The following is a 26,236-nucleotide window of genomic DNA, read 5'->3' on the forward strand; positions in this document are numbered from 1 at the left end:
TGGAACCATATTAAAAAGTGTGAAGACCGAATACAAATAGGAGGGAGCATTTACACTTTGTAGATCGAAGGGGAAGCTCATTTTCCAAACCGTAGATCAACTGTACCTGCTCATTCCTTCAGGTAACTGCACGTCTCTTCAGTGAGAAAATCCAGTTTCTGCAGAAAGAGGAGAGACAAGAACCTCAGCTGAAGATCCTGAGTCTGAGTGGCCAATCCCTGAGAAATAAGAGCTCATCGCTTCAAGCTTGGGCTCTGCTGTGGTTACAGGTAAGCACCGTCTTCCTGACTGCATTTCTATACCACCACCAAATAGGGGCATGAATGTGTTTTGTGAATATTAGAGGGACAAGGTGGGTGAGGTAATATCTTTTACTGGACCAACTTCTGTTGGTGAATGAGAGAAGCTTTTGAACTACACAGAGCTCTTCTTCAGATTAGTATGTGTAGTTTTAGGTTCACCTTCCCACAGCAGTGCCAGTCAGCGTTCACAGCAGCATTTCACAGAGATGGAGCTTGAGATCCATGTCTTGTGACAAGTCCTCAGTTGGGGATCTGCCCCACTGACACAAATGGAGCTACCTTGACTTACACCAGCTGGGGATCTGGCTCAGTGTGTGCCCCAATGGGGTGGCAAGTGGTGCTGGAATCTTACTAGCCCAGATCACATATGCCAGATTGTTTCTAGACTCCGAGTTCAGGGACAGCATCATCCCCCCACCCCCCAACCCTGTGCCTTTCTTGTTCCTGTATTTTCATCCCACATTCGTTATGGAGTGCAGAGGGTCACACCCCACTTAGGGTTGAACATGAACCTGGTTTTGCCCCTTCCTAAGATCCACCCTCCAAAGAGCTGTATTTTATTACTGCACCAGTCAACATCAGGCAACAGAAAAGGCATTGCCAGTCTCTGACAACATCACCATCACACCCAGTGGAACTAAGGGAGAATTTACGCCACTTCAGAATTTATGGCATAACCTGATCTCTTTTGAGGAGCTGAAAATTATTCCTTCTCCGACAGGGCACTGAAATGCTGAATAGACCAGAATATATGGTTAGACTAATTTCCATTAATTCTAACAGAAGATCGTGCCTAAGGGTACTAGACTGCACTAGAAATCTCAGTCCAAAGTATTGGTTGATGTATTTATTGATTTTGACTCCGGTCATTGCCAGAAGTGAAATACAGCATTTAAGCATCATTGTTAAGCTCTAGTATGTTACTAGATGGGATATGACAGTAGATAAAGAAGTGGTCTGATCTGTCTTATCAGTACTCAGCTACCAGAGAAATGGCTTGTTATATTAGTCATTGCTCTGATATGGCAGAAGGAGGTCTACATTAATACCAATGATGTGTCCTCGGACTGAAACTCCTGGCACTTAGCTCTGAAGTCTACATTTAGTCTAAAACTTTCAGCCTGTAACCAAGAGAGGAAGGTGCGTTTCTGAATATTTATGTAATTAATTCATGAGACTTGATTAACTTTTAACTTTATGTTCTTCCAATTCAATTTCACAGTTTGTTTTCTTGTTCCTTGACTCAACCCATGGCAGACAGAGACTGGAAAAATCAAACAGCTGTCACAGAATTCATCTTCCTGGGATTCGGGGATTTCCCTGATCTGAAAATTCTTCTCTTCCTCATGTTCCTAGTGATCTATATCGCAACCGTGACTGGGAACATGCTCATCACTGCACTAGTTGTGACTGATCAGCACCTTCACACCCCCATGTACTTCTTCCTGGGGAACTTGTCCTGCCTGGAGACCTGCTACACCTCAACCATCCTGCCCCGGATGCTGGCCAGTCTCCTGACTGGGGACAGAACCATCTCATTCAGTGGCTGCATCACACAACTGTATTTCTTTTGTGCTCTGGCGGCTACGGAATGCTGTCTCCTAGCAGCGATGTCTTATGATCGGTATTTAGCAATATGTAAACCCCTGCACTATTCAACTCTTATGAATACCAGGTTTTGCCTCCAGTTGGCTGCTGGGTCAGGGTTAAATGGTTGTTTGGCTACTGCAATCTTTGTATTATTCATGTCTCATTTAATATTCTGTGGCCCGAATGAAATTGACCATTTCTATTGTGATCTCATCCCATTGATAAAGCTTTCCTGCAGTGACACACACCTGAGCATACTGCTGGATTTCGTACTGGCCTGTGTATTCACCCTGCCTCCATTCCTACTTACACTGACATCCTATGTGTGTATCCTCACAACCATCCTGAGAATCCCTTCCACCACTGGGAGGCAAAAGGCCTTTTCCACCTGCTCCTCTCACCTCATCGTGGTGACAATTTACTATGGAACCCTCATGATTGTCCACGTGCTACCGAATCATGACACATTAAACATCTTAAACAAAGTGCTCTCTCTTTGCTACACAGTCCTGACTCCCCTGGTTAACCCACTCATCTACAGCCTGAGAAACAGAGATGTCAAGGAAGCCTTGAGCAAAGCAGTCAGTAAATATGTGGCTTTCACAAAAACAGGCAGAGAATCCTCGATTATAACTTAGCCTAAATCACCCAGGCAGCTTTGAAAACCTCAGGCTATCAGCCTCCACTGAAATTCATTTGAAATCCCCCATTGAAAATCTCACCACTAATGTGAAAAAAATGGAGATGATCTGTATGGAGTCACTGAGACAGTGTTGGCAGTCCCACGCTGTCTCCATGGAACAGAACAGAGAGGAAAGTGAGATTGCGGACAGCTCTGTCACGCTCTCATGTTCACCACTGACACACGCAGAATGATGGTATTTTTCTCCATAGTCTTGTCTTAACATTCACCCTCTGTGAGGAGCGTGTACAGCGTCTGAAACTGCACAGAGCTGACACTGTGTAAGGCACAAAGTCCACTAACGATCAAAGTAAATCCCTGTGTGTATCCGCTGTTCATTGTTTCTCTGTGCTAGATACTTAAGTCTTGTAATCAAATTCAGACAGTCTCATACAAACAAAACGCAATGGGTGACATCATCATGTTTCTTGCTGCAGACCGTTTCTTATGCCCCTAAGGACACAACGGAGAATCCAGCTGGAGCTCAGGTCAGTGTGGTCCATCTAAGTGGAAGGACCAGGGAGGGAAGTGGCCATAACCATGGGCCCATCACGGAGTTTTTAACTGCGCAACAGGCAGAGTGGAGACCATTTTAACCAAGTTTTTATATTCATAAAAAAGCCATTTCTGATCAAAATTCATGTTTGGACAATAAAAATACTAACTCCTGATGTAGCTGAGATGGGGACGTAAGCCTGGGGAATCTGCCACCCTTGAAATTGTGCTTATTGGCATCATATCCCTTTGCAAACAAACCACCTTCCCGACGCTCACACAGACCAGATGCAAACAGCCAGGCCCCAGCAGTGGCCTCTGGACACTTCACCAGGAACAGCTTCATCGCTCTTACATGGGCTAAGCCCAGCTGTGACCAGCTCCAGCAAAGCCACAGCACCAGGCTCACCGGGCCCTTGCAGGTGGGGAGGTTGGGCAAACAAAGAGGTTGTTCTCACAGCGAAGCAGTGTAAGAGACACCCCACGTTGGAAAATTGAGGGGACTCAGCTGTCCCTCTGTGCAGATTGTACCCCAAGTAATGTCACAGTATCTTAGTTCTTGCTTTATCTCCAGCACTTTTTTGATCCACTCTGCCATTCTCAGGAGGTCGATATCCCCTATCTTTGTGTCCTTATCTAGGGATTTTACTATTAGGTCATTTCCCCCCATTTCCTTTTCCTGCCCTCCTATTCTTCTTCTGGTTCCAGAGACTCTATGCTTTTCTTTTTCCTTGCTTGCATCCACTCTTCTTCAGTGCTTCCCCTATCCTCATGGTCTAGCCTGGTTTCAGTTCACTTATCTCTTTCATCTCACACTGCCAGCCAGCCAGTAGCTCCTCTGTCAGACCATGTGATAAATAAAGGTGGGGGTGGGAGGGAGTAGCTTCCTTTGATGGACACCCAGCCAGCCAGTTTGCTGTAAAATCTCTCTTGGTAGCTGTTCTTTACTTGCTTTACCTGTAAAGGGTTAAAAAAAATCCCCTAGGTAAAGAAAAAAAAAGTGGGCACCTGACCAAAAGAGCCAAAAGGAAGGAAGAGCTCTTTAAAATTGGGAAGGAAACTTTCCCTTTGTCTGTTGTTCTCTGGGCTGGAGGGACAGAGCAGCCATGCTATAAGCAGCTTAAGCCAGGTATGATTGCAAATGAGCAGATCATGCCCAGAACTATTTACCTGAACTCCAACTCTGTAAGTAGATCAGAATGTTTAGCTAGACGCGATTAGGGTTATTTCTTTAAGTTCTTATTGGCTTGTGAACTTCTCTGTGCTAACCCCAGATGCTTTTGTTTGCTTGTAACCTTTAAGCTGACCCCTCAAGAAAGCTATTTTGGGTACTTGATTTTTGGAATTACTCTTTTAAAATCTAGCCAAAACCTAAGTTCCAAATGTATTTTCTTTCTTTTTGTTTTTAATAAAATGTACCCCTTTTAAGAACAGGATTGGACTTTTGGTGTCCTAAGAGGTTTGTGCCTCTTGTTTGATTAGCTGGTAGCCACAGCTAATTTCCTTTGTTTTCTTTCTCAGCTCTTCCCCAGAGAGGGGCTGAAAGGGCTTGAGGGTTCGCACAGGGAGGGTCCCCAAGTGCTCCTGTCTGGGTTCCAAGGGGTTGGTTTTTTTTGCATTTGAGTGGTGGCAGCATTTACCAAGCCAAGATCAGAGAAAAGCTGTCACCTTGGGAGTTCAATACAAGCCTGGAGTGGCCAGTATTAATTTTTAAAATCCTTGTGGGCCCCGCTTCTGCACTTGAAGTGACAGAGTGGGGATTCAGCCTTGACAGCCCACAATCACCACTGAGACAACCCCTCTTCAGACCTTAAACACTTCCTGCCACACCCCATGGGCTTATATAGGGTCAAGGAGCCAATCATGGATTGCTAAAACCACTGTCAGTCATATCACTTGAGGCGGAACGTGCCATGGTGTTCTACCACTGCAGATTGCGTGCTTTGGGGAGTAATCAAATGACAGGTGGCAACGTTGGTTGCTGGTAGCCCTATAGACCAGGGTGAAAGTCCCACCAGGCCTTACATCACCCCTGTTGGCAGTGCTGCCCAGCCAGTTTCTTTGGTAAGGATGATTTTTGTGCTGAGCGGATAAAGGAAGCTTGACTATGAAATCCAACATAATGGCCACCCAGGGCCTAGATGGGGTTTCTGAAGGTGTTAGGGTGCTGAGGGGCTCCTCCTTCCTAACTGAATGGATAAGGGAGAGAAGGCCTTGGGGAATAGGACACCTAGTAAATTATGGGGCTTGAGGATGTATGTCAGCTCTGTATGGGTGTGGTAATGGTCAGGGAGGTAGTCCCCTTTTTGGGACAGGGCATTGGTTGCCTTGTTCTGGGCTCCTGGGTGATGGAAAAATAGAAGTGTGTGAACAACGAGGCTTCTTGAAGCTGTCTTTGGTTCAGCGCCTTTGCTCTATGGAGTTACAGGTTTACACAGATCATGAAAATATGGAGTATCAGGTGTAAGACACCTTCAGGGTGGTGGCACCATTCCCCGAAAGTGGCTTTGATTGCGAGAAGCTCCATATCTAAAATATCATAATTTTGTTGTGCTGGTGTGAGTTTCCGAGAATAATAGGCACAAGGGAGCAGGTGCTGTTGGGGGCCAGATCTTGGGGAAGTATGGTCCCAATTGTAACATTACATGCGTCGGTCTCACTGACAAAGGCCCATGTTTGGTCAGGATGGATCAGGACTGGAGCACTGGTGAAGGCCATCTTGAGTTGGTCGAACACCCGTTGAGCCTCCGGAAAGCAGATGAAGGAGATTGTTTGCGGAGCACTGTCAATGAGGCTATCTGGTCTAAAAACCCAGGCATGAAGTGCCTATAAAAATTAGCGAACCCAAGGAAGCACTGCAGCTCCTTGATGTTCCAGGAGGGCCACCCAGGTCTGGACAGCGTTCACCTTCCTGAGGTCCATCCAAAGGCTCTCAGAGTAACACAAGTACTCCATGGAGTGCTGGTCAAAGCTGCCCCCCTTTTGTTTGCAACATGGGGAGTTCCATCTCTCAATCCATTCAGGTGTACCTCGCGCCCCTTGGATCATGCTGGATAGAGGACGACCCACTTCCTCCATGTCCCACAAGGACAGCCTTCTACAAGTGTTAGGGGTGGTCCAGACAAACTGTCAGGATCCTGGACAAAGGTAGGCAGGAGTAGTGGCAGGAGCTTGGGGTCCCAGTCAAGCTGAGGGTCAGTGTCAAAGACAGAGTCAGGAATTGGGCCGAAGCTCAATACCAGGTATTGGTGTCCCACTCTAAGGTTCCAGGGGTCGATCAGGAGTCAGAATCCAAGTCAGAGCAGAGGTCAGTACCGTGCGTACAGCAACAGAGAGGCAGGGCGATTGTGGCAGATAGCTGGAATCCATGTTGTTCCCTGAACACTTCCTGGTGCGCCCCATGGGCACATATGGGAGTCAAGACCACTGTCAGTCCGATCACTCGAGGTGAAGCTTACTGTGGCACCCAACCACTGCAGATTGTGGGCCGCAGGGAATAAATCAGCTGCAGCTGCTGGCAGGTGGCTGCGTGGAGCTATTAGTTACCTAATAACTCTACAGGTTCAAGTCCTGCTGATACTTACAGCCACTTTGGGTGGCTTGCTCAAAGGTAGATAAGGGTTATATTCTGCAGGAACCCCACCCGTGGTAGATGTAGACAGATCTCAATGGTGTGGTGCTCAAAAGGACTATCCTAGGAAAAGTCCCTTGGGGGAAATGCATGAACCAGTTTACTAGAGAGGCAAGATGGGTGAGGTAATATCTTTTATTGAACCAACTTCTGTCAGTGAGAGAGACAAGCTTTTAGCTACTATACTGCATGAACCAGTGTAGTCAGGTTCAGATGCCCTTCTCAACCCCCCAGGGGACCTTTGGGAAGGAACCCTGAACTAAGGGACTTTTAAGTAGATAAAAAAAAAAACAGCCTGTGGCTCAAAGGGTTAATGTGATACTTGGATATATAAACAGGGTAATCTAGAGTAAAGAGGCTATTTTACCTCTGTATTTGGTCCTGGTATGACCAAATGCTGGAATTCTGTGTCCAGTTGTGGTGCCCACAATTCATGAAGGATGTTGAAAAACTGGAGAGGGTTCAGCAAAGAGCCATGAGGATGATTAAAGGATTTGAAAACCTGCCTATTAGTGATTGAACTCCTCGAGTCTATCTTTTCAGTTTAACAAGGAGCAGGTTAAGGGGTGGACTAATCCTAATCTGTAAGCAACCATGTGGGGAACAGAAATGTGATAATGGAGGGCTCTTCAACCTAGCAGAGAAAGGTAGAACAAGATCCAATGGCTGGAAGTTGAAGCTAGACAATTAATATTGGAACTAAGGCACAGTTTTTATCAGTGAGGGTAATTAACCATTGGAACAATTTACCAAAGAGTCATGGTGGATTTCCCATCAGTGGAAATTTATAAATCGAGACTGGGTATTTTTTCCTCAAGGGTCTGCTCTAGTTCAAACAGGAATTAATTCAGGGAAGCCTTACAGCCTGTGTTACACAGCGGTTCAGACTATATGATCCCAGGGACCCTTTCTGGCCTTGGAATCTATGAATCTATGAATAAGTGGGGAGAGATTCTGATTGGGGTGTCAGACTGTCCGAGAGGCCGTGACTGCAGGGGGAAATCTGCCTCATTGTTCTTGGGGGTGTACCTGGGGTAAGTGGAACCTGCTTCAACTGGCAAGGAAAGGCAGTGTTTCAATAAGACAATATGTGCATAGGATTTTATTGTTTTAACCCTGTTTCCCTCTGGCTATGACCACAGTAATAGTTCTTATGTTACAGTTAACTTTCTGTGGCCCCAATGGAATTGATCCTTTCTACTGTGAATCCACAGAAATAATAAATCACAACTGCTGCGACACCAACCGCACGGAGCTTGCCAATACCATTGTGGCTGCTATATTCACTCTGCCCCCATTGACACGGCTGTCACCAACATGTTAACTGAGCACCTCCCGGTCATTAACAATGGGACACCTCAAGAAAGAAGAGTTTGTCGATATGGGGAGAAATTATATCAATTTGAAGAAATATGGACCCTGTTTCTTGATACTTTTGAATAAAGAATGTTGAAATAATGCCTGACTTCCATTCCACAGGACCTCTCTGCTTTCTCCCTCCTATTTCCTGCTCCCGTTCCCAACTTACATTTTTTGCCAATTTGTGTCTTTTTAAAATTGTTGTTACCCCCTCCCTCTCTTGCAATGTTTGTCTGATTTTGTATTGTCTAGTCTTGAATCTCTGGCAAATTGTAAAGTTGCATAATTGCATTTTTAGCTCACCTGTAAAATATGCAGTGTTAGGTAACATGTACAGGTTGAAACAATTGTTCTTGTTTGTTTCTTTTTGAAAATTAATAAAAAACGAGTCACAAAAATAAAATGACAGGACACCTCACAATTACTCCCAGGAGGTAGGGAATTAATATCCCCATATTGCAGAGGCACAAGGCAGATTACGGGATATGCCCAAATCCACGCAGGAAATCTGTGGTTGAGCTGGAAAGTGAACACAGATGTCCCACATCATGCTCCAGGGTCCTATCACTACACCAACCTTCAGCACCTGAGAGGGTAAAGCCTCCTCATTCCCATTGGTTCACCTCCTGTGCCTTCTACTGGCCACAAAATACTGACCCCACAAGCAGAAGGTAAGGTTTGAGAAACAGGCATTTATTCACTCTAAGAGCCATTGGATGGCTAACAAGGCAACTGGTGACAAAGGGGATGCTGTACTGTTTAATGGCTACCCTGGTAGAGGGAAAGGGGCAGCTATACTGTATTATGGGCACTACGGGGCAGCAGTAATTCTCTAAAATGCCCTCTAGAATGCAGCTTTTATGACTATCGACAAAGCAATACTATTGTCATTATTCCTTTGTATTATGGCCAGGCTGTAATAGGATCATCCAGTAATCTGGCCCTGGCCCCATTGTGCTGTACAATGTACAAACACAGAATAAGAGAGTTTCAAAGAGCTTACAATCTAAATAGACAAGACAGACCCGGGGTGTGGACAGGGCTATAACTAGATTTAGAAGGATTCAATTTTTATGAGTAAATGATGGTACATTTTGATTCACTGCACACACATTGTCAGCCAATACTATCAAGTAAACAAACACTTGGATGCCACCATTATGGGTATGGTGCCATAAGATAGATAGATAAATAGATATTGTAGTCAGTTCTTTGTCTACACTTTGGTTTCTTATGAAATATATTCAAGAGACCAAATAACTAATGTCAGTCTTGTTTATCAGTAGGGTACAGGAAAAAGTTTCTATAGAATACCAGTCTCAGAAGAGCAGTCCCATGCAGCGATGTTATATTCACCTTACGCAGAAGGTGTACTCCCAAGATTACACATTTCAGCTGGTATTACTTTCATGATTTCACAAGTTACACATTTCTTTATAGAACAAGGAGTCTGGTGGCACCTTAAAGACTAACATTTATTTGGGCATAAGCTTTCATGGGTAAAAAAACACTTCTTCAGATGCGTGGAGTGAAAATTACAGATGCAGGCATTCGATACTGACACATGAAGAGAAGAGAGTTACCTCACAAGTGGAGAACCAGTGTTGACAGGGCCAATTCCATCAGGGTGGATGTAGTTCACTCCCAATAATTGATGAGGAGGTGTTAATTCCAGGAGAGGCAAAGCTGCTTTTGTAGTGAGCCAGCCACTCCCAGTCCCTATTCAAGTCCAAATTAATGGTGTTATATTTGCCAATGAATTTTAGCTCTGCAGTTTCTCTTTGAAGTCTGTTTCTCAAGTTTTTTTGTTCAAGTATGGCTACTTTTCTTTACCCATTACTAAAATCCAACCCTCAGTTCATTCCAGTTCCCTAACATGTTGTTCTGTTCCTTCCTTATCTTTGTTTCAGATAGTAGCATTCCAGGTACTGATCTGCGAAGGTACTTCCATAGCTTGTAGGAAGACATAAAGCAAATGTATCTTGATTTTGACAAGTTTCCTATCTGCTTCTGCCAAATGCTTACTTCAGCAAATGCAAGATGTTATGGGATACTTACTGTCGGTGAACAGGATTATGGTATAGGCCAGTTTAGGCTATATCACTGTTATAATATTTGTGCTTCATGTTATTGGTGCTTAATGCATATCTATATCTATCTATCTATATTGTGACAGGGTTGGGCCAGATGGCTATAGGAGAGTAATTTTTTTTTTTTTTTGAGCAGGAAAGAGTTTTATTTGCATAACACTTACAAAGAATCACCAAAAAGGATAAAGCAAAGCTATGCAACAAAACAAAAGCAAACGCAAGGTATAACACAACAGCCTTCAGGAGGGAGAAGTGTTCAGGCTATCCTGGGCCCAGAGCAGGGGGGCTTCCTCAACACTCCTTCCACCCCCTCGTGTTACCTAGTGCCACGCCCAGTGTCACCTATTATTCATCTCCTGAGAGTGCCCGACAAGATGGGCACGGCTGCGGGGTGGGCAGTTTGGGGGTAGGGGGACGTACACCCACGTGTGATAGGACCCCTCCTAGTGATGATGGTATCCACAGTGGCAACAGCTGTAGCTGGGGTCTCTCGGTCTTCTCCTCAATCAAAGGGTCAGACGGAGGGAACCGGACGGAGTCACAGAGCAGAGAACCTCAGACAACAACCAGCGCTCCTCAAAGGTGTCAAGGGAGTCAGTGGACGCCCGGATACGTGAATGTACTGAGGATCAGAAAATGGCCCTACAGTTGCAGGACACTTCATTGGCCAACCTCCTCTCTCTGGTTTTATAGATGGCTGTTTTAGCTCGGGCTAGGAGGAGGTTAACCAGGAGATCCCGCGACTTTGTGGGGCCACGGGTGGGGAGTGTGTAGATAAAAAGGTGAGGGGAAAAGTGTAGCCAAAAGCATAATAAAATATTCGTGAGGAGCCGGAAAAGGGGCTGCAGCCTGGCACGCTCTAAATATACGTGTGCCAGGGTTTCCCTCACGTTGCAAAAAGGGCAAGTATCCAGGATGGGGGTGAACCGTGTCAAAAACACACCCGTGCTCACAGCTCAGTGAAGGAGCCGCTAACTAATGTCCCCAACGGGCCTCGGGACCAAGGTGGAATACAGGCTGGCCCACCGGGGCTGCTCACCCTCCAAAGGTGGCAGGAGGTCCCCCCACTTTGTATCGGGGCAGGACACCAGGGTGTGGGTGTGAAGGGTGTGAAGCGTGAGTGTATATAGATGTTTCCATGGTGCAATTTGGAAGCTGACCGGCTGCAGTTCATGCAGCCGGCTCGCAGTGAAAGGGCGAGGGGTTTGTTGGGATCTACGGGGCAGGGGCCCAATTGAAAGGTCCGGCGGGCCTGGGGTAGAGGGTGGGCGGGGTGCGCCCTCGCGCAGGACTCGGTTGAGATAAGCCCGAGCAGCAGGCGTCAAGGCGGCCTTCACCTCCTGAAGTACGCGCCGGGGGGTACCAGGTCTGGAGAGCCCCATGCGCCGATCGAGCGTCAGGGGATCCAGCCAGTCTCCCCAGGAGGTATCCGACTCTCATGACTTCCGCCAGGACCAAACTCTGGCGCACCGAGCGGGACTCCGCCACCTGCACAGGGAGCTGGGGGTTGTGTAGCAGGGGCTCCGCGAGGAGATCTGCTCCCACGGTGGCCGCCACAGACCTGGTCGTTGAAAACAGTTTCCAGGTCCGGAGGCCCTGGCCTCCTTCCTTCAGGGGTAGATGAAGAACCCCAACAGGGGCCCAGTGCATTCCTGACCAAAAGAACTCTAGAATCGATGTCCAGAGGTTGGTCAGGAAAACCGGGGCCGGGACCAGGGTTTTGAGCTGGTACCAGAGCGTGGACAGGACTAGTTGGTTAAGCACCAGTGCTCTCCCTCGGAGGGAGAGACATCAGAGTAGCCTCATCCATTTCCGGATCCGCTCTATAACCCCACCCTCTAAATTTTGCCAGTTCTCCGGTGGGGAAGGGTGCGTGGCGGAAAGGTAAACGCCTACGTAGAGCAGTGGCCCCACGCTCCACCAGATGGTCTGAAGCGCGGGTGGGAGGGAGCTCACCTGCCGCCAGTCCCCCACTGCCAAGCCAGAGCTCTTGACCCCGTTGACTCGGGTGGAGGAGGCTGCCGAATAGATGCCCTGGCAAGCCTCCACGCGCGCCAAGTCGCCCGGGTCCTGGACCATGAGGAGCACGTCATTGGCGTACGTCGACAGGACCAGCTGCATGTCCGGCTCCTGCAGCACCAACCCTGACAACCTCCTTTGGAGGAGACAGAGGAAGGGCTCGATTGCCAGAGTGTACAGCTGGCCCGAGAGGGGGCACCCCGCCATACTCCTCGCCCGAAACTGACCGGTTCGGTCAGGGTCCAGTTGAGCCTAACGAGACACTCCGCGGAAGCGTACAGCACCCGGAGAAAACTCACAAACTGAGGTCCGAATCCAAACGCCTGCAGAGTGCCCAGGAGGTACCCATGGTCCACTCTATCAAACGACAGACCGTCTCTACGCCCGAGTTCCAAAAGGTCTCGGTCTAGAAATAGGTTGTCAAAAATGCTGCGGCCCAGGACAGTGTAGGTCTGGTCTGGGTGGATCACGTCCGCCAGCACGGACCCTAGCTGCAGCGAGATTGCTTTCGCTACGATTTTGTAGTCTGTGCTAAGGAGCGAGAAGGGATGCCAATTTCATAAATCGCAAAGGTCCCCCTTCTTCGGCAACAAGGCGAGCGGCGCTCGCCTGCATGAAAGATGGAGGACGCCACCCTGCAAAGACTCGGCCCAGACAGTGGCTAGGTCTGGGCCAAGGATGTCCCAGAACGCGCGGTAGAACTCCACGGTCAGCCCGTCCATGCCTGGAGATTTATTGGTGGACATGCGACGGAGGGCTTCCGAGAACTCGGCCAGGGTGAGAGGCAGCTCGAGTTGGTCTCAGTCGCCCACGCTGACCGTGGAGAGTTCCTCCCAGAGCACCCTGCAAGCACCAGGATCCGTCGGATCTGGGGAGAAAAGGCTTGTGTAGAAGTCAAGGGCCTTCCCACACATCTCCACTGGATCCGTGAGGGGGGTGCCATCTTCTGGTAGAAGGCAGATGACGTGTTTCTTGGCTCCCCTTGTTTTCTCCAGGGCGAAGAAGAAAAGGGAGCCACGATCCATCTCCCGAAGGAGGCGGATGTGAGATCGAACAAAGGCACCTCGGGCCTGATGGTCCTCGAGGGCCCAGAGCTCCTCCCTCTTCTCCAGGCACACTCCACAGAGGAACGGGTCCTCGGGGCTGGAAGCCAGACGCCTCTCCATCTCTAAGACCTCCCGTTCCAACTGCCCTCTCGCTGCATTCCTCCGTCAGCTGGTGCCCCAGGTGTAGTCACGGCAGAAGAGCTTGGCGCGCACCTTCCCTAGATCCCACCGTCCCTGCGCCGAGGGAAAGGCGCGCTGCTGCTCTCGCCAGGCCAGCCAGAACTCCTGGAAGGACGTCACGAAGCCCTCATCCTCCAACAGGCTGTTGTTAAAGTGCCAATAGGCTGGCCCTGGCCTCTCTGCATGGAGGGAGGCTGTTATGGTGGCTAGATGGTGGTCGGAGAAAGGGGGCAGCCGAATATTGGAGGAGTGGGCTCGTGAAAGATGGAAACGGGATAAATAAATACGGTCCAACCAAGAGTGGTGTGACCGATGAGCCTCCACCCGGACAAAGGTGAAATTGGAAGTGTCATCTGGGTGGTGGTCATGCCAGACGTCCACTAGGGAGTGATGTTCGACTATTCCTCAGAGAATGTTGCGGCGGCCGGGCTCAGCTCGGCCCCTGAGCGGTCCCGTTCCTCGAGGGTGGTGTTAAAGTCCCCTCCCAGGACTAGGCACTCGTGAGAATCTAGGGTGCTGAGGAAGTCGGTGACCTGCTGATAGAATTGCGGCCACTTCGGGCTCGTTGTCGGGGCATAGATGTTAACGAGGTTGACCGCGAGCCCCTCCATATGGACTCGAAGATGCAGCAGGTGGCCCGGCAAGGTGTCAGTGACGCCTAGCACCTCGGGCCATAGGTCGGGGGAGAACAGGGTTGCCATTCCAGCTTGTCAAATTGTGAAGTGGCTAAAGTAGACCCCTCCCCCCATTCCAGCCGCCAGCTGTCCTTGGCGGTCGGATCCGTATGGGTCTCCTGCAGGAAAACCACAGAGTACCCCCCCTTCCCGAAGGTAAGAGAGCACCTGGGGCCTGTGGAGAGCCATCTTACAGCCCCTGGTTTTCAAAGTTGCGATAATGAGAAGCGTCATGCGGAGGGTTGCGGGGGTGGGGGTTCCTTGTTGGCTGGGGTGTTCGCGTCCCCTGGCGGGTCGTGCAACAATCCGTGACCCATCCCGTAAATGAGTAAATCATCACGGAAGCTGCGGGCCCGCCTGTAGGCCATGGCATCGTGCCTTCCTTTCCCTCTACCCTACTTTATAAGGGCCCTTGTGGCCTGGAGGAGTTGATCAAAGTCCCCCCATAGCTGGAAAGCTAGCTGTACCCTGTTGCAGGAGCCACGGATGTCTTCTAAAAACTCCCGCAATGCTGAAGATTCATCAGTAACCTGAAGGTAACCTGTGGGTAGCTATCCCACAGTTCTCGCAGTCTCCGCTGCCCATTGGAATTCTGGGTTGAGATCCCAATGCCTGATGGGGCTAAAACATTGTCGCGGATGGTTCTGGGTACATATCGTCAGGCCCCCGTTCCCTCCCTCCCTCCGTGAAAGCAAGGACAGACAATCGTTTCGCGCCTTTTTTCTCGAGTTACCTGTGCAGACGCCATACCACGGCAAGCATGGGGCCCGCTCAGGTAACCGTCACCATATGTCTCCTGGGTGCTGGCAGACGTGGTACTGCATTGCTACACAGCAGCATCACCCCATTGCCTTGTGACAGCAGACGCTACCGTACAATTGGTAGCCGTCATCGTCATGTCCGAGGTGCTCCTGTCGGCCAGGAGTGCCTGGGCAAACATGGGCGCAGGGACTAAATTTGGAGTGACTTGACCAGGTCATTCTCTTTAGTCCTGCAGTCAGTCCTATTGAACCATCTTATGGTGAGCAGGCAGGCGATATGGATTGCTAGCAGTCCTACTGTACCATCTTCTGCCAGGCAGGCAAGAGATGAGGATGGCTAGCAGTCCTACTGCACCATCTTCTGCCGAGCAGCCATGAGATGTGGATGGCTTGCAGTCCTTCTGCACCGTCTGCTGCCAGCCAAAGATGTAAAAGATAGATGGAGTGGATCAAAACAAGAAATAGACCAGATTTGTTTTGTACTCATTTGCTTCCCCCTCTCCCCCATCTAGGGGACTCATTCCTCTAGGTCACACTGCAGTCACTCACAGAGAAGTTTCAGAGTAACAGCCGTGTTAGTCTGTATTTGCAAAAAGAAAAGGAGTACTTGTGGCATCTTAGAGACTAACCAATTTATTTGAGCATAAGCTTTCGTGAGCTACCGCTCACTTCCACAGTATGCATCCGATGAAGTGAGCTGTAGCTCACGAAAGCTTATGCTCAAATCAATTGGTTCGTCTCTAAGGTGCCACAAGTACTCCTTTCCTTTTTACTCACAGAGAAGGTGCAGCGAGGTAAATCTAGCCATGTATCAATCAGAGGCCAGACCAACCTGCTTGTTCCAATAAGAACAGTTACTTAGGTGCACCATTTCTTATTGAAAGTCTCATGAAGTCCTGCCTGAAATACTCATTGATGTAAAGCCACCCCCTTTGTTGATTTTAATTCCCTGTAAGCCAACCCTGTAAGCCATGTCGTCAGTCGCCCCTCCCTCCGTCAGAGCAACAGCAGACAATCGTTCCGTGCCTTTTTTCTGTGCAGATGCCATACCAAGGCAAGCATGGAGGCCGCTCAGCTCACTTTGGCAGTTAGGAGCACATTAAACACCACACGCATTATCCAGCAGTATATGCAGCACCAGAACCTGGCAGAGCGATACCGGGCGAGGAGGTGACGTCAGCGCGGTCACGTGAGTGATCAGGACATGGACACAGATTTTTCTGAAAGCTTGGGCCCTGCCAATGCATGCATCATGGTGCTAATGGGGCAGGTTCATGCTGTGGAACGCCAGTTCTGGGCTCGGGAAACAAGCACAGACTGGTGGGCCGCATAGTGTTGCAGGTCTTGGACGATTCCCAGTGGCTGCGAAACTTTCGCATGCGTAAGGGCACTTTCATGGAACTTTGTGACTTGCTTTCCCCTGCCCTGAAGTGCATGAATACCAAGATGAGAGCAGCCCTCACAGTTGAGAAGCGAGTGGCGATAGCCCTGTGGAAGCTTGCAACACCAGACAGCTACCAGTTGGGAATCAATTTGGAGTGGGCAAATCTACCGTGGGGGCTGCTGTGATGCAAGTAGCCCACGCAATCATAGATCTGCTGATATCAAGGTTAGTGACCCTGGGAAATGTGCAGGTCAGAGTGGATGGCTTTGCTGCAATGGGATTCCCTAACTGTGGTGGGGCCATAGACAGAACCCATATCCCTATCTTGGCACTGGAGCACCAAGTCAGCGAGTACATAAACCGCAAGGGATACTTTTCAGTAGTGCTGCAAGCTCTGGTGGATCACAAGGGACATTTCACCAACATCAAGATGGGATGGCCGGGAAAGGTACATGACGCTCGCACATTCAGGAACTCTGGTCTGTTTCAAAAGCTGCAGGAAGGGACTTTATTCCCAGACCAGAAAATAGCAGTTGGGGATGTTGAAATGCCTATAGTTATCCTTGGGGACCCAGCCTACCCCTTAATGCCATGGCTCATGAAGCCGTACACAGGCAGCCTGGACAGTAGTCAGGAGCTGTTTAACTACAGGCTGAGCAAGTGCAGAATGGTGGTAGAATGTGCATTTGGATGTTTAAAGGCGCGCTGGCGCAGTTTACTGACTCGCTTAGACCTCAGCAAAACCAATATTCCCACTGTTATTACTGCTTGCTGTGTGCTCCACAATATCTGTGAGAGTAAGGTGGAGACGTTTATGGTGGGGTGGGAGGTTGAGGCAAATCGTCTGGCTGCTGGTTACGTGCAGCAAGACACTAGGGCAGTTAGAAGATCAAAGGAGGGCGCGGTACGCATCAGAGAAGCTTTGAAAACCAGTTTCATGACTGGCCAGGCTACGATGTGAAAGTTCTGTTTGTTTCTCCTTGATGAACTCCCCCGCCCCTTGGTTCACTCCACTTCCCTGTAAGCTAACCACCCTCCCCTCCTCCCTTCAATCACCGCTTGCAGAGGCAATAAAGTCATTGTTGCTTCACATTCATGCATTCTTTATTCATTCATCACACAAATAGGGGGATGACTACCAAGATAGCCCAGGAGGGGTGGTGGAGGAGGGAAGGAAAATGCCACACAGCACTTTAAAAGTTTACAACTTTAAAATTTATTGAATGCCAGCCTTCTGTTTTTTGGGCAATCCTCTGTGGTGGAGTGGCTGATTGGCCAGAGGCCCCCCCACCGCCTTCTTGGGCATCTGGGTGTGGAGGCTATGGAACTTGGGGAGGAGGGTGGTTGGTTACACAGGGGCTGTAGTGGCAGTCTGTGCTCCAGCTGCCTTTGCTGCAGCCATACACTGGAGCATACTGGTTTGATCCTCCAGCAGCCTCAGCTTTGAATCCTGCCTCCTCTCATCACGCTGCCACCACATTTGAGCTTCAGCCCTGTCTTCAGCCTGCCACTTACTCTCTTCAGCCCGCCACCTCTCCTCCCGGTCATTTTGTGCTTTCCTGCATTCTGACATTATTTGCCTCCACGCATTCCTCTGTGCTCTGTCAGTGTGGGAGGACAGCATGAGCTCAGAGAACATTTCATCACGAGTGCATTTTTTTTCTTTCTAATCTTCACTAGCCTCTGGGAAGGAGAAGATCCTGTGATCATTGAAACACATGCAGCTGGTGGAGAAAAAAAAAGGGACAGCGGTATTTAAAAAGACACATTTTATAAAACAGTGGCTACACTCTTTCAGGGTAAACCTTGCTGTTAACATTACATACTTAGCACATGTGCTTTCGTTACAAGGTCACATTTTGCCTCCCCCCACCGCGTGGTTACCCCCTCAACCCTCCCCCCTCCCCATGGCTAACAGCAGGGAACATTTCTGTTCAGGCACAGGCAAACAGCCCAGCAGGAACGGGCACCTCTGAGTGTCCCCTGAAGAAAAGCACCCTATTTCAACCAGGTGACCATGAATGATATCTCACTCTCCTGAGGATAACACAGAGAGATAAAGAACGGATGTTGTTTGAACGCCAGCAAACATACACTGCAATGCTTTGTTGTACAATGATTCCCAAGTACATGTTACTGGCCTGGAGTGGTAAAGTGTCCTACCATGGAGGACACAATAAGGCTGCCCTCCCCAGAAACCTTTTGCAAAGGCTTTGGGAGTACATCCAGGAGAGCCGCGAATGCCAGGGCAAATCAATCCTTTCACATGCTTGCTTTTAAACCATGTATAATATTTTAAAAGCTACACTCACCGGAGGTCCCTTCTCTGCCTGCTGGGTCCAGGAGGCAGCTTTGGGTGGGTTCGGAGGGTACTGGCTCCAGGCCCAGGGTGAGAAACAGTTCCTGGCTGTCGGGAAAACCGGTTTCCCCGCTTGCTTGCTGTGAGCTATCTACAACCTCATCATCATCATCATCTTCTTCGTCCCCAAAACCTGCTTCCATGTTGCCTCCATCTCCATTGAAGGAGTCAAACAACACGGCTGGGGTAGTGGTGGCTGAACCCCCTAAAATGGCATGCAGCTCATCATAGAAGCGGCATGTTTGGGGCTCTGACCCGGAGCGGCTGTTCGCCTCTCTGGTTTTCTGGTAGGCTTGCCTCAGCGCCTTAAGTTTCACGCGGCACTGCTTTGGGTCCCTGTTATGGCCTCTGTCCTTCATGCCCTGGGAGAATTTGACAAAGGTTTTGGCATTTCGAAAACTGGAACGGAGTTCTGATAGCACGGATTCCTCTCCCCATACAGCAATCAGATCCCGGACCTCCCGTTCAGTCCATGCTGGAGCTCTTTTGCGATTCTGGGACTCCATCATGGTCACCTCTGCTGATGAGCTCTGTATGGTCACCTGCAGCTTGCCACGCTGGCCAAACAGGAAATGAGATTCAAATTTCACGGTTCTTTTCCTGTCTACTTGGCCAGCGCATCTGAGTTGAGAGTGCTGTCCAGAGCGGTCACAATGGAGCACTCTGGGATAGCTCCCGGAGGCCAATACCGTCGAATTGTGTCCACAGTACCCCAAATTCGACCCGGCAAGGCCGATTTAAGTGCTAATCCACTTGTCAGGGGTGGAGTAAGGAAATGAATTTTAAGAGCCCTTTAAGTCGAAATAAAGGGCTTCATCATGTGGACAGGTGCAGGTTTACGTCTATTTAACGCTGCTAAATTCGACCTAAAGTCCTAGTGTAGACCAGGGCTTAGAGAGAAAAGGTGGGTGAGGCAATATCTTTTGTTGGACCAGCTTCTCTTATCAAAAGACTAGCTTTTGATCTTACACAGAGATCATCTTCCTGTCAGACCCAGACTCATGCTCACTGCACTGGGAAATTTGAAAAACGCACCATATCCTCCCAGGAAAAATAACACCTGAAGAAACACTGGAAGTCCTGAAAAGTCCTCATGGAAACAATCAGTGTTAATAGATGCTGCAGGGTCTGCATTTGGATAGAAAAGAACCATATCTTGAATGCCAAGAAGAAATCCAATTACAAGCTAGAGACCTCACAGCAGAGGAAAGGTCCAGACTAGTCCAAATATTCCAGGAATTTGACTGTTTTCTCTAAAGACAACCTCGTTGTGGACTCGGTGTGCTCCACATTGTAGAGATCCCCTAGCTTTCCATAGAATATTAGGGTTGGAAGAGACTCAGGGGGTCATCTAGTCCAATCCCCTGCTCAAAGCAGGACCAACACCAACTAAATCATCCCAGGGAGGGCTTTGTCAAGCCAGGCCTTAAAAACCTCTAATGATGGAGAGTCCATCACCTCCCGAGGTAACCCATTCCAGTGCTTCACCACCCTCCTCGTGAAATAGTGTTCCCTAATATCCAACCTAGACCTCTGTCACTGCAACTTGAGACCATTACTCCTTGTTCTGTCATCTGCCACCACTGAGAACAACCTAGTTCCATCCTCTTTGGAACCCCCCTTCAGGTAGTTGAAGACTGCTATCAAATCCCCCCCTCACTCTTCTCTTCTGCAGACTAAGTAACCCTAGTTCCCTCAGCCTTGCCTCGTAAGTCATGTGCCCCAGCCCCCTACTCATTTTTCTTGCCTTCCGCTGGACTCTCTCCAATTTGTCCACGTCCCTTATGTAGTGGCGGACTAACTCTGGACGCAATACTCCAGGTGTGGCCTCAACAGTGTCGAATACAGGGGAATAATCACTCCCTTTGATCTGCTGGCAATGCTCCTACTAATACAGCCCAATATGCCACTGGCCTTCTTGGTAATGAGGGCGCACTGCTGACTCCTATTCAGCTTCTTGTCCACTGTAATCCCCAGGTCCTTTTCTGCAGAACTACTGCTTAGCCAATCGCTCCCCAGCCTGTAGTGGTGTGGGATTCTTCTTTCCTAAGTGTAGGACTCTGCACTTGTCCTTGTTGAACCTCATCAGATTTCCTTTGACCCAATCCTCCAATTCATCTAGGTCTCTCTAGACCCTATCCCTACCCTCCAGCCTATCTACCTCCGCCTCCAGCTTAGTGTCATCTGCAAACTTGCTGAAGGTGCAATTCATCCCATCATCCACATCATTAATAAAGATGTTGAACAAAACCGGCCCCAGGACCGACCCCTGGGGCGCTCCGCTTCATACCGGCTACCAACTAGACATCAAGCCATTGATCACTACCCGTTGAGCCTGACAATCTAGCCAGCTTTCTATCCACCTTATGGTCCATTCATCCAATCCATACTTCTTTATCCTGCTGGCAAGAATACTGTGGAGACCATTTCAAAAGTTTTGCTAAAGTCAAAATATATATCACATACACCACTTTCCCCATATCCACAGAGCCATTTATCTCATCATAGAAGGCAATCCGGTTGATGAGACATGACTTAGCCATAGTGAATCCATATTGACTGTTCCTGATCCCTCTCTTCCAAGTGCTTCAAAATGGATTCCTTTAGGATCTGTTCCATGATTTTTGACGGGGACTGAAGTAAGGCTGACCAGTCTGTAGTTCCCTGGGTTGTCTTTCTTCCCTTTTGTAAATATGGGCACTATATTTGCCTTTTTCCAATTCTCCAGGACCTCCCCCGATCACCATGAGTTTTGAAAGATAATGGCCAATGGCTCTGCAATCACATCAGCCAACTCCATCAGCACCCTTGGATGCATTAGATCTGGACCCATGGACCTGTGCACATCCAGCTTTTCTAAGTAGTCCTTAACTTGTTCTTTCACTACCGAGGGCTGCTCATCTCCTCCCCATACTGTGTTGCCCAGTGCAGCAGTCTGGGAGATGACCTTGTCTGTGAAGACCAAGGCAAAAAAGCATTGAGTACTTCAGCTTTTTCCACATCATCTGTCACTATGTTGCCTCCCCCATTCAGAAAGGGTCCCACACTTTCCCTGACCACCTTCTTGTTGCTCACATGCCTGTAGAAACCCTTCTTGTTACCCTTCACATCCCTTGTTAGCTGCAATTCCAATTGTGCCTTGGCCTTCCTGATTACACCGCTGCATGCTCTCGCAATATTTTTATACTCTTCCCTAGTCATCGGTCCAAATTTCCACTTCTTTTAAGCTTCCTTTTTGAATTTAAGCTCACCAAAGGTTTAACTGTTAAGCCAAGCTGGTGGCCTGCAATATTTGCTATTCTTTCTGAACTTCAGGATGGTTTGTTCCTGCACCCTCAATAAGGCTTCTTTAAAATACAGCCAGCTATCCTGGACTCCTTTCCCCCTCATATTAGCCTCCGAGGGGATACAGCCCATCGGTTCCTTAAGGGAGTCTGTCTGCTTTTCTAAAGTCCAGGGTCCGTATTTTGCTACTTTTCTTTCTTCCTTTTGTCAGGATCCTGAACTCAACCATCTCATGGTCACTGCTGCCTAGGTGGTCGCCCGCTTCTACTTCCCCTACCAATTCTTCCCTGTTTGTAAGCAGCAGGTCAAGAGAAGCACGGCCCCTAGTTGGTTCCTCCAGCACTTGTACCAGGAAGTTGTCCCCAACACTCTCCAAAAACTTCCTGGCTTGTCTGTGTATTGCTCTCCCAGCAGATGTCAGGGTGATTGAAGTCCCCCATTAGAACCAGGGTCTAGGATCTGGAAACTTCAGTTAGTTGTCCGAAGGAAGCCTCATCTACCTCATCCTTCTGATCTGGTGGTCTATAGCACATGCCCACCAGAACATCACTCTTGTTGCTCTCACCTATACACTTAACGCAAAGACTCTCAACAGGTTTTTCTCCAGTTTCAAAAGGGAGTTCTGGGCAATTATACTGCTCTCTTACATACAATGCAACTCCTCCACCTTTTCTCCCCTGCCTGTCCTTCCTGAACAGTTTATACCCATCCATGACAGTGCTCCAGTCATGTGAACTGCCCCACCACGTTTCCAATCATGTCATAGTTCCTTGATTGTGCCAGGACTTCCAATTCTTCCTGCATGTTTCCCAGGCTTCTTGCATTCGTGTACATGCACCTAAGATAACTAGCTGATTGCCCTAATTTCTTAGTATGAATCAGAAGTCCTCCTGTCTTTTACTCTCCTTGTGTTTCCTCCCAGTATAGGAAAGGTGCAGCCCAATGGCCAATGGACAGCAGCCAAAGTGGAAGGACAAGAAAGCAGAACTTGTGTTGCCAAATGACCAAGAGAGGGAAGTAGAAAGGGAGGTGAAGGTATAGAATAGTGTATAAATAGCGAGGAAAGAGCATTGAAGAGCAAAGGACCTCTATGCTATGTAATGAATGCTGGATAGTAGTAGATGTTCGGGATTGAGAAATGGGCTGTTTTACTAACTAATGTCCACCAAGTGACATGAGAGTCAAAAATGGGAAAGAGACAGCTATAGCAAGAAGAATCCACTAGAGGAGAGCACAGTAACAGGCTGTCATGCTGGGAAATCGACATTAGATGGCAGCAGAGTAGAGGAAATGAAAGGGGGGGATCAGAACTACTGACTAGTGACCAATAGATTTCAGTAGCCAATAAAATAATGGGAAAGTGATACTGTAAAATGGCCACTAGGTGGCAGCATAGAACATAGGGTTAGAAGGGACTGCAAGGGTCATCTAGTCTGACCCCCTGCCAAGATACAGGATTTGGTGAGTCTCAGCCATCCAAGCCTGATTACTGTCCAGCGTCCACTTTCTCTACATCCTTTCTATACATTGGTGACCAAAATTGGACACAGTCTCCAGCTGAGGCCTAACCAGAGCCCAGCAGAGCCTTACTGTCACCTCCCGAAACTTGCATGCTATGCCTCTGTTAATGAAACCTAAAATTGCATTTGCTTTTTTTGAAACAGCATCACATTGCTGACTCATGTTGAGGTTGTGATCCACCACAACTCCCAGATCTTTCTCAGAAGTGCTACTGCCAAGCCAGTTATCCCCTATTCTGTATTTGTGCATTTGTTTTTTCGTCCCTAAGTGAAAGCAGGTGGTAAGACAGGGTGATATATGGGCAGCTAGTTTCAGAAATGCCCACTAGATGGCAGCATATCTTGAATATTAATAAAGGGCCGGTGTAAGTACATTATAACAGGCCATCACCTTGGACAGGCATCTTCCAAAAATGAAAGCTGGTGTTTGTTCATGATCTCAGATATTTTCCACATAGGATCATTAGACTTAAAAAATTTGCAATTCTACAAGTCCCGCTGAACAAGTCCCATTGGACATCGTTAGCTACAAAGCATTGGAGACACAAAATGAACCAAGTGGGAGAAAGATTGAAGTGGGAGCATATTAAAAAGCATGAATGCTGAATACAAATATGAGGCAGCATTTACACTTTGTAAATCCAAGGGGAAACTCATTTTCCAAAGGTAGATCAAATGCACTTGCTCATCCCTTCAGGTAACTGCATGTCTCTTCACTGAGAAAATCCAGTTTCTGCAGAAAGAGGAGAGACAAGAACCTCAGCTGAGGATCCTGAATCCTGGTGCCCAAGCCCTGAGAAATAAGAGCTCATCGCTTCAAGCTTGGGATGTCCTGTGGTTACAGGTGAGCACCATCTTCCTGACTGTATTTCTATACCACCACCAAACAGCGGCATGAATGTGCTTTGTGACTATTAGAGGGACAAGGTGGTGAGTTAATATCTAATATTGCACTAACTCTTGTTGGTGGAGGAGAGAAGCTTTTGAGCTACACAGAGCTCTTCTTCAGGTGAATATTAGCAGTTTTAGCCTCTCTTTCCCACAGCAGTGCCAGTCAGCATTCATAGCACCATTTCACAGAGGTAGAGGCTGAGATCCATGTCCTGTGAGGAGAGCGGAGAAGTTATTTCTTCTCCTACAGGGCACTGAAATGCGGAATATACCAGGAAACATTTTTAGAATAATTTGCATTTATTCTAACAGAAGATCAATGCCTAAGGAAAATAGACTGCAGCGGATATATCATTTCAACATTTTAGTTGATGTATTTATTGATATCTGACTCCTAAGTCATAGCATGATTCTGGCAGTTGCCAGAAGTGAAATACTGCATTTAAGCATCATTGTTCAGCTTCAGTATGTCACTAGATAGGATAGGACAGTAGATAAAGAGTCTGATCTGCATATCAGTACTCGGCTACCAAAGAGAAATAGTCTGTTATATTAGTCATTGCTCTGATACGCCATAGGGTTGTCTAGGTGGATACAAAAGATCTGTTCTTGAACTGTGACTCCTTGCACTTTGACTAAAGTCAACACTTAGTCTTAAATCTTCAGCTGGTAACCAGGAGAGGGAGGGGAGTTTCTGAATATTTATGGAATTAATTAACATTTGATTAGCTTTCAGCTCTATGTTCTTCCAATTCAATTGCACAGTTTGCTTTATTATTCCTAGACTCAACCCATGGCAGACAGAAACCAGAGAAACCAAACGGCTGTCACAGAATTTATCCTCCTGGGATTCGGGGATCTCCCTGAACTGAAAATTCTTCTCTTCCTCATGTTCTTAGTGATCTACATGGCAACTATGGTCGGGAACATGCTCATCACTGCACTAGTTGTGACTGATCAGCACCTTCACAGCTCCATGTACTTCTTCCTGGGGAACTTGTCCTGCCTGGAGACCTGCTACACCTCGACCATCCTGCCCCGGATGCTGGCCAGTCTCCTGACTGGGGACAAAACCATCTCATTCAGTGGCTGCATCACACAACTGTATTTCTTTTGTGCTCTGGCGGCTACGGAATGCTGTCTCCTAGCAGCGATGTCTTATGATCGGTATTTAGCAATATGTAAACCCCTGCACTATTCAACTCTTATGAATACCAGGTTTTGCCTCCAGTTGGCTGCTGGGTCATGGTTAAATGGTTGTTTGGTTACTGACATCTTTGTATTATTCATGTCACAGTTAATATTCTGTGGCCCGAATGACATTGACCATTTCTATTGTGATCTCATCCCATTGATAAAACTCTCCTGCGGGGACTCACACCTGATCATATTGTTGAATTTCATACTATCCTGTATATTCACTCTACCTGCGTTTCTACTAACCCTGATGTCCTATGTGTGTATCATTGCCACCATCCTGAGAATCCCTTCCACCACCGGGAGGCAGAAGGCGTTTACCACCTGCTCCTCTCACCTCATTGTGGTGACAATTTTCTATGGAACCCTCATGATTGTCTACATGCTACCGAAACATGAGACACTAAGCGTCCTAAACAAGGTGCTCTCTCTTTGCTACACAGTCCTGACTCCCCTGGTTAACCCACTCGTCTACAGCCTGAGAAACAGAGAGGTCAAGGAAGCCTTGAGCAAAGCAGTCAGTAAATATGTGGCTTTCACAAAAACAGGCAGAGAATCCTAGATAACAACTTTGCCTAAATCACCCAGGCAGCTGTGAAAACCTCAGGCTATCAGCCTCCAGTGAAAATGAGTTGAAAACCCCCATTAAAAATCTCATCACTATTGTGAAAAAAAATGGAGATGATCTGTATGGAGTTACTGAGCCACGGTTTACAGTTCCGTGCTGTCTCCATGTGTCAGGGTTCCCACCCCACTTTGAACTCTAGGGTA

At 48.0% G+C, this 26,236-nt stretch overlaps 2 protein-coding genes across 2 annotated transcripts; both read left to right on the forward strand.

Moving 5' to 3' along the window:
* The first annotated feature begins 1,552 nt into the window (after positions 1–1,552).
* LOC140898157 (olfactory receptor 6B1-like) lies at positions 1,553–2,535 on the forward strand. Its single transcript, XM_073311594.1, is given in 2 exon segments — positions 1,553–2,482; positions 2,485–2,535. Coding segments are annotated over 2 exon segments (981 nt in total).
* A 22,523-nt stretch (positions 2,536–25,058) lies between these two features.
* Positions 25,059–26,027, forward strand: LOC140897738 (olfactory receptor 10A7). The gene has a single exon (XM_073310737.1). The coding sequence runs from the start codon at positions 25,062–25,064 to the stop codon at positions 26,025–26,027; it is 966 nt and encodes a 321-aa protein (XP_073166838.1). The 5' UTR covers positions 25,059–25,061.
* The last annotated feature ends 209 nt before the right edge of the window (positions 26,028–26,236 follow it).

Source organism: Lepidochelys kempii, chromosome 14, assembly GCF_965140285.1.
Source record: "Lepidochelys kempii isolate rLepKem1 chromosome 14, rLepKem1.hap1, whole genome shotgun sequence".
Lineage (NCBI taxonomy): Eukaryota > Metazoa > Chordata > Testudines > Cheloniidae > Lepidochelys > Lepidochelys kempii.

Coding starts and splice junctions, on each gene's coding strand:
- LOC140897738 (XM_073310737.1), top strand. CDS start 25,062: ATGGCAGACAGAAACCAGAGAAACCAAACGGCTGTCACAGAATTTATC.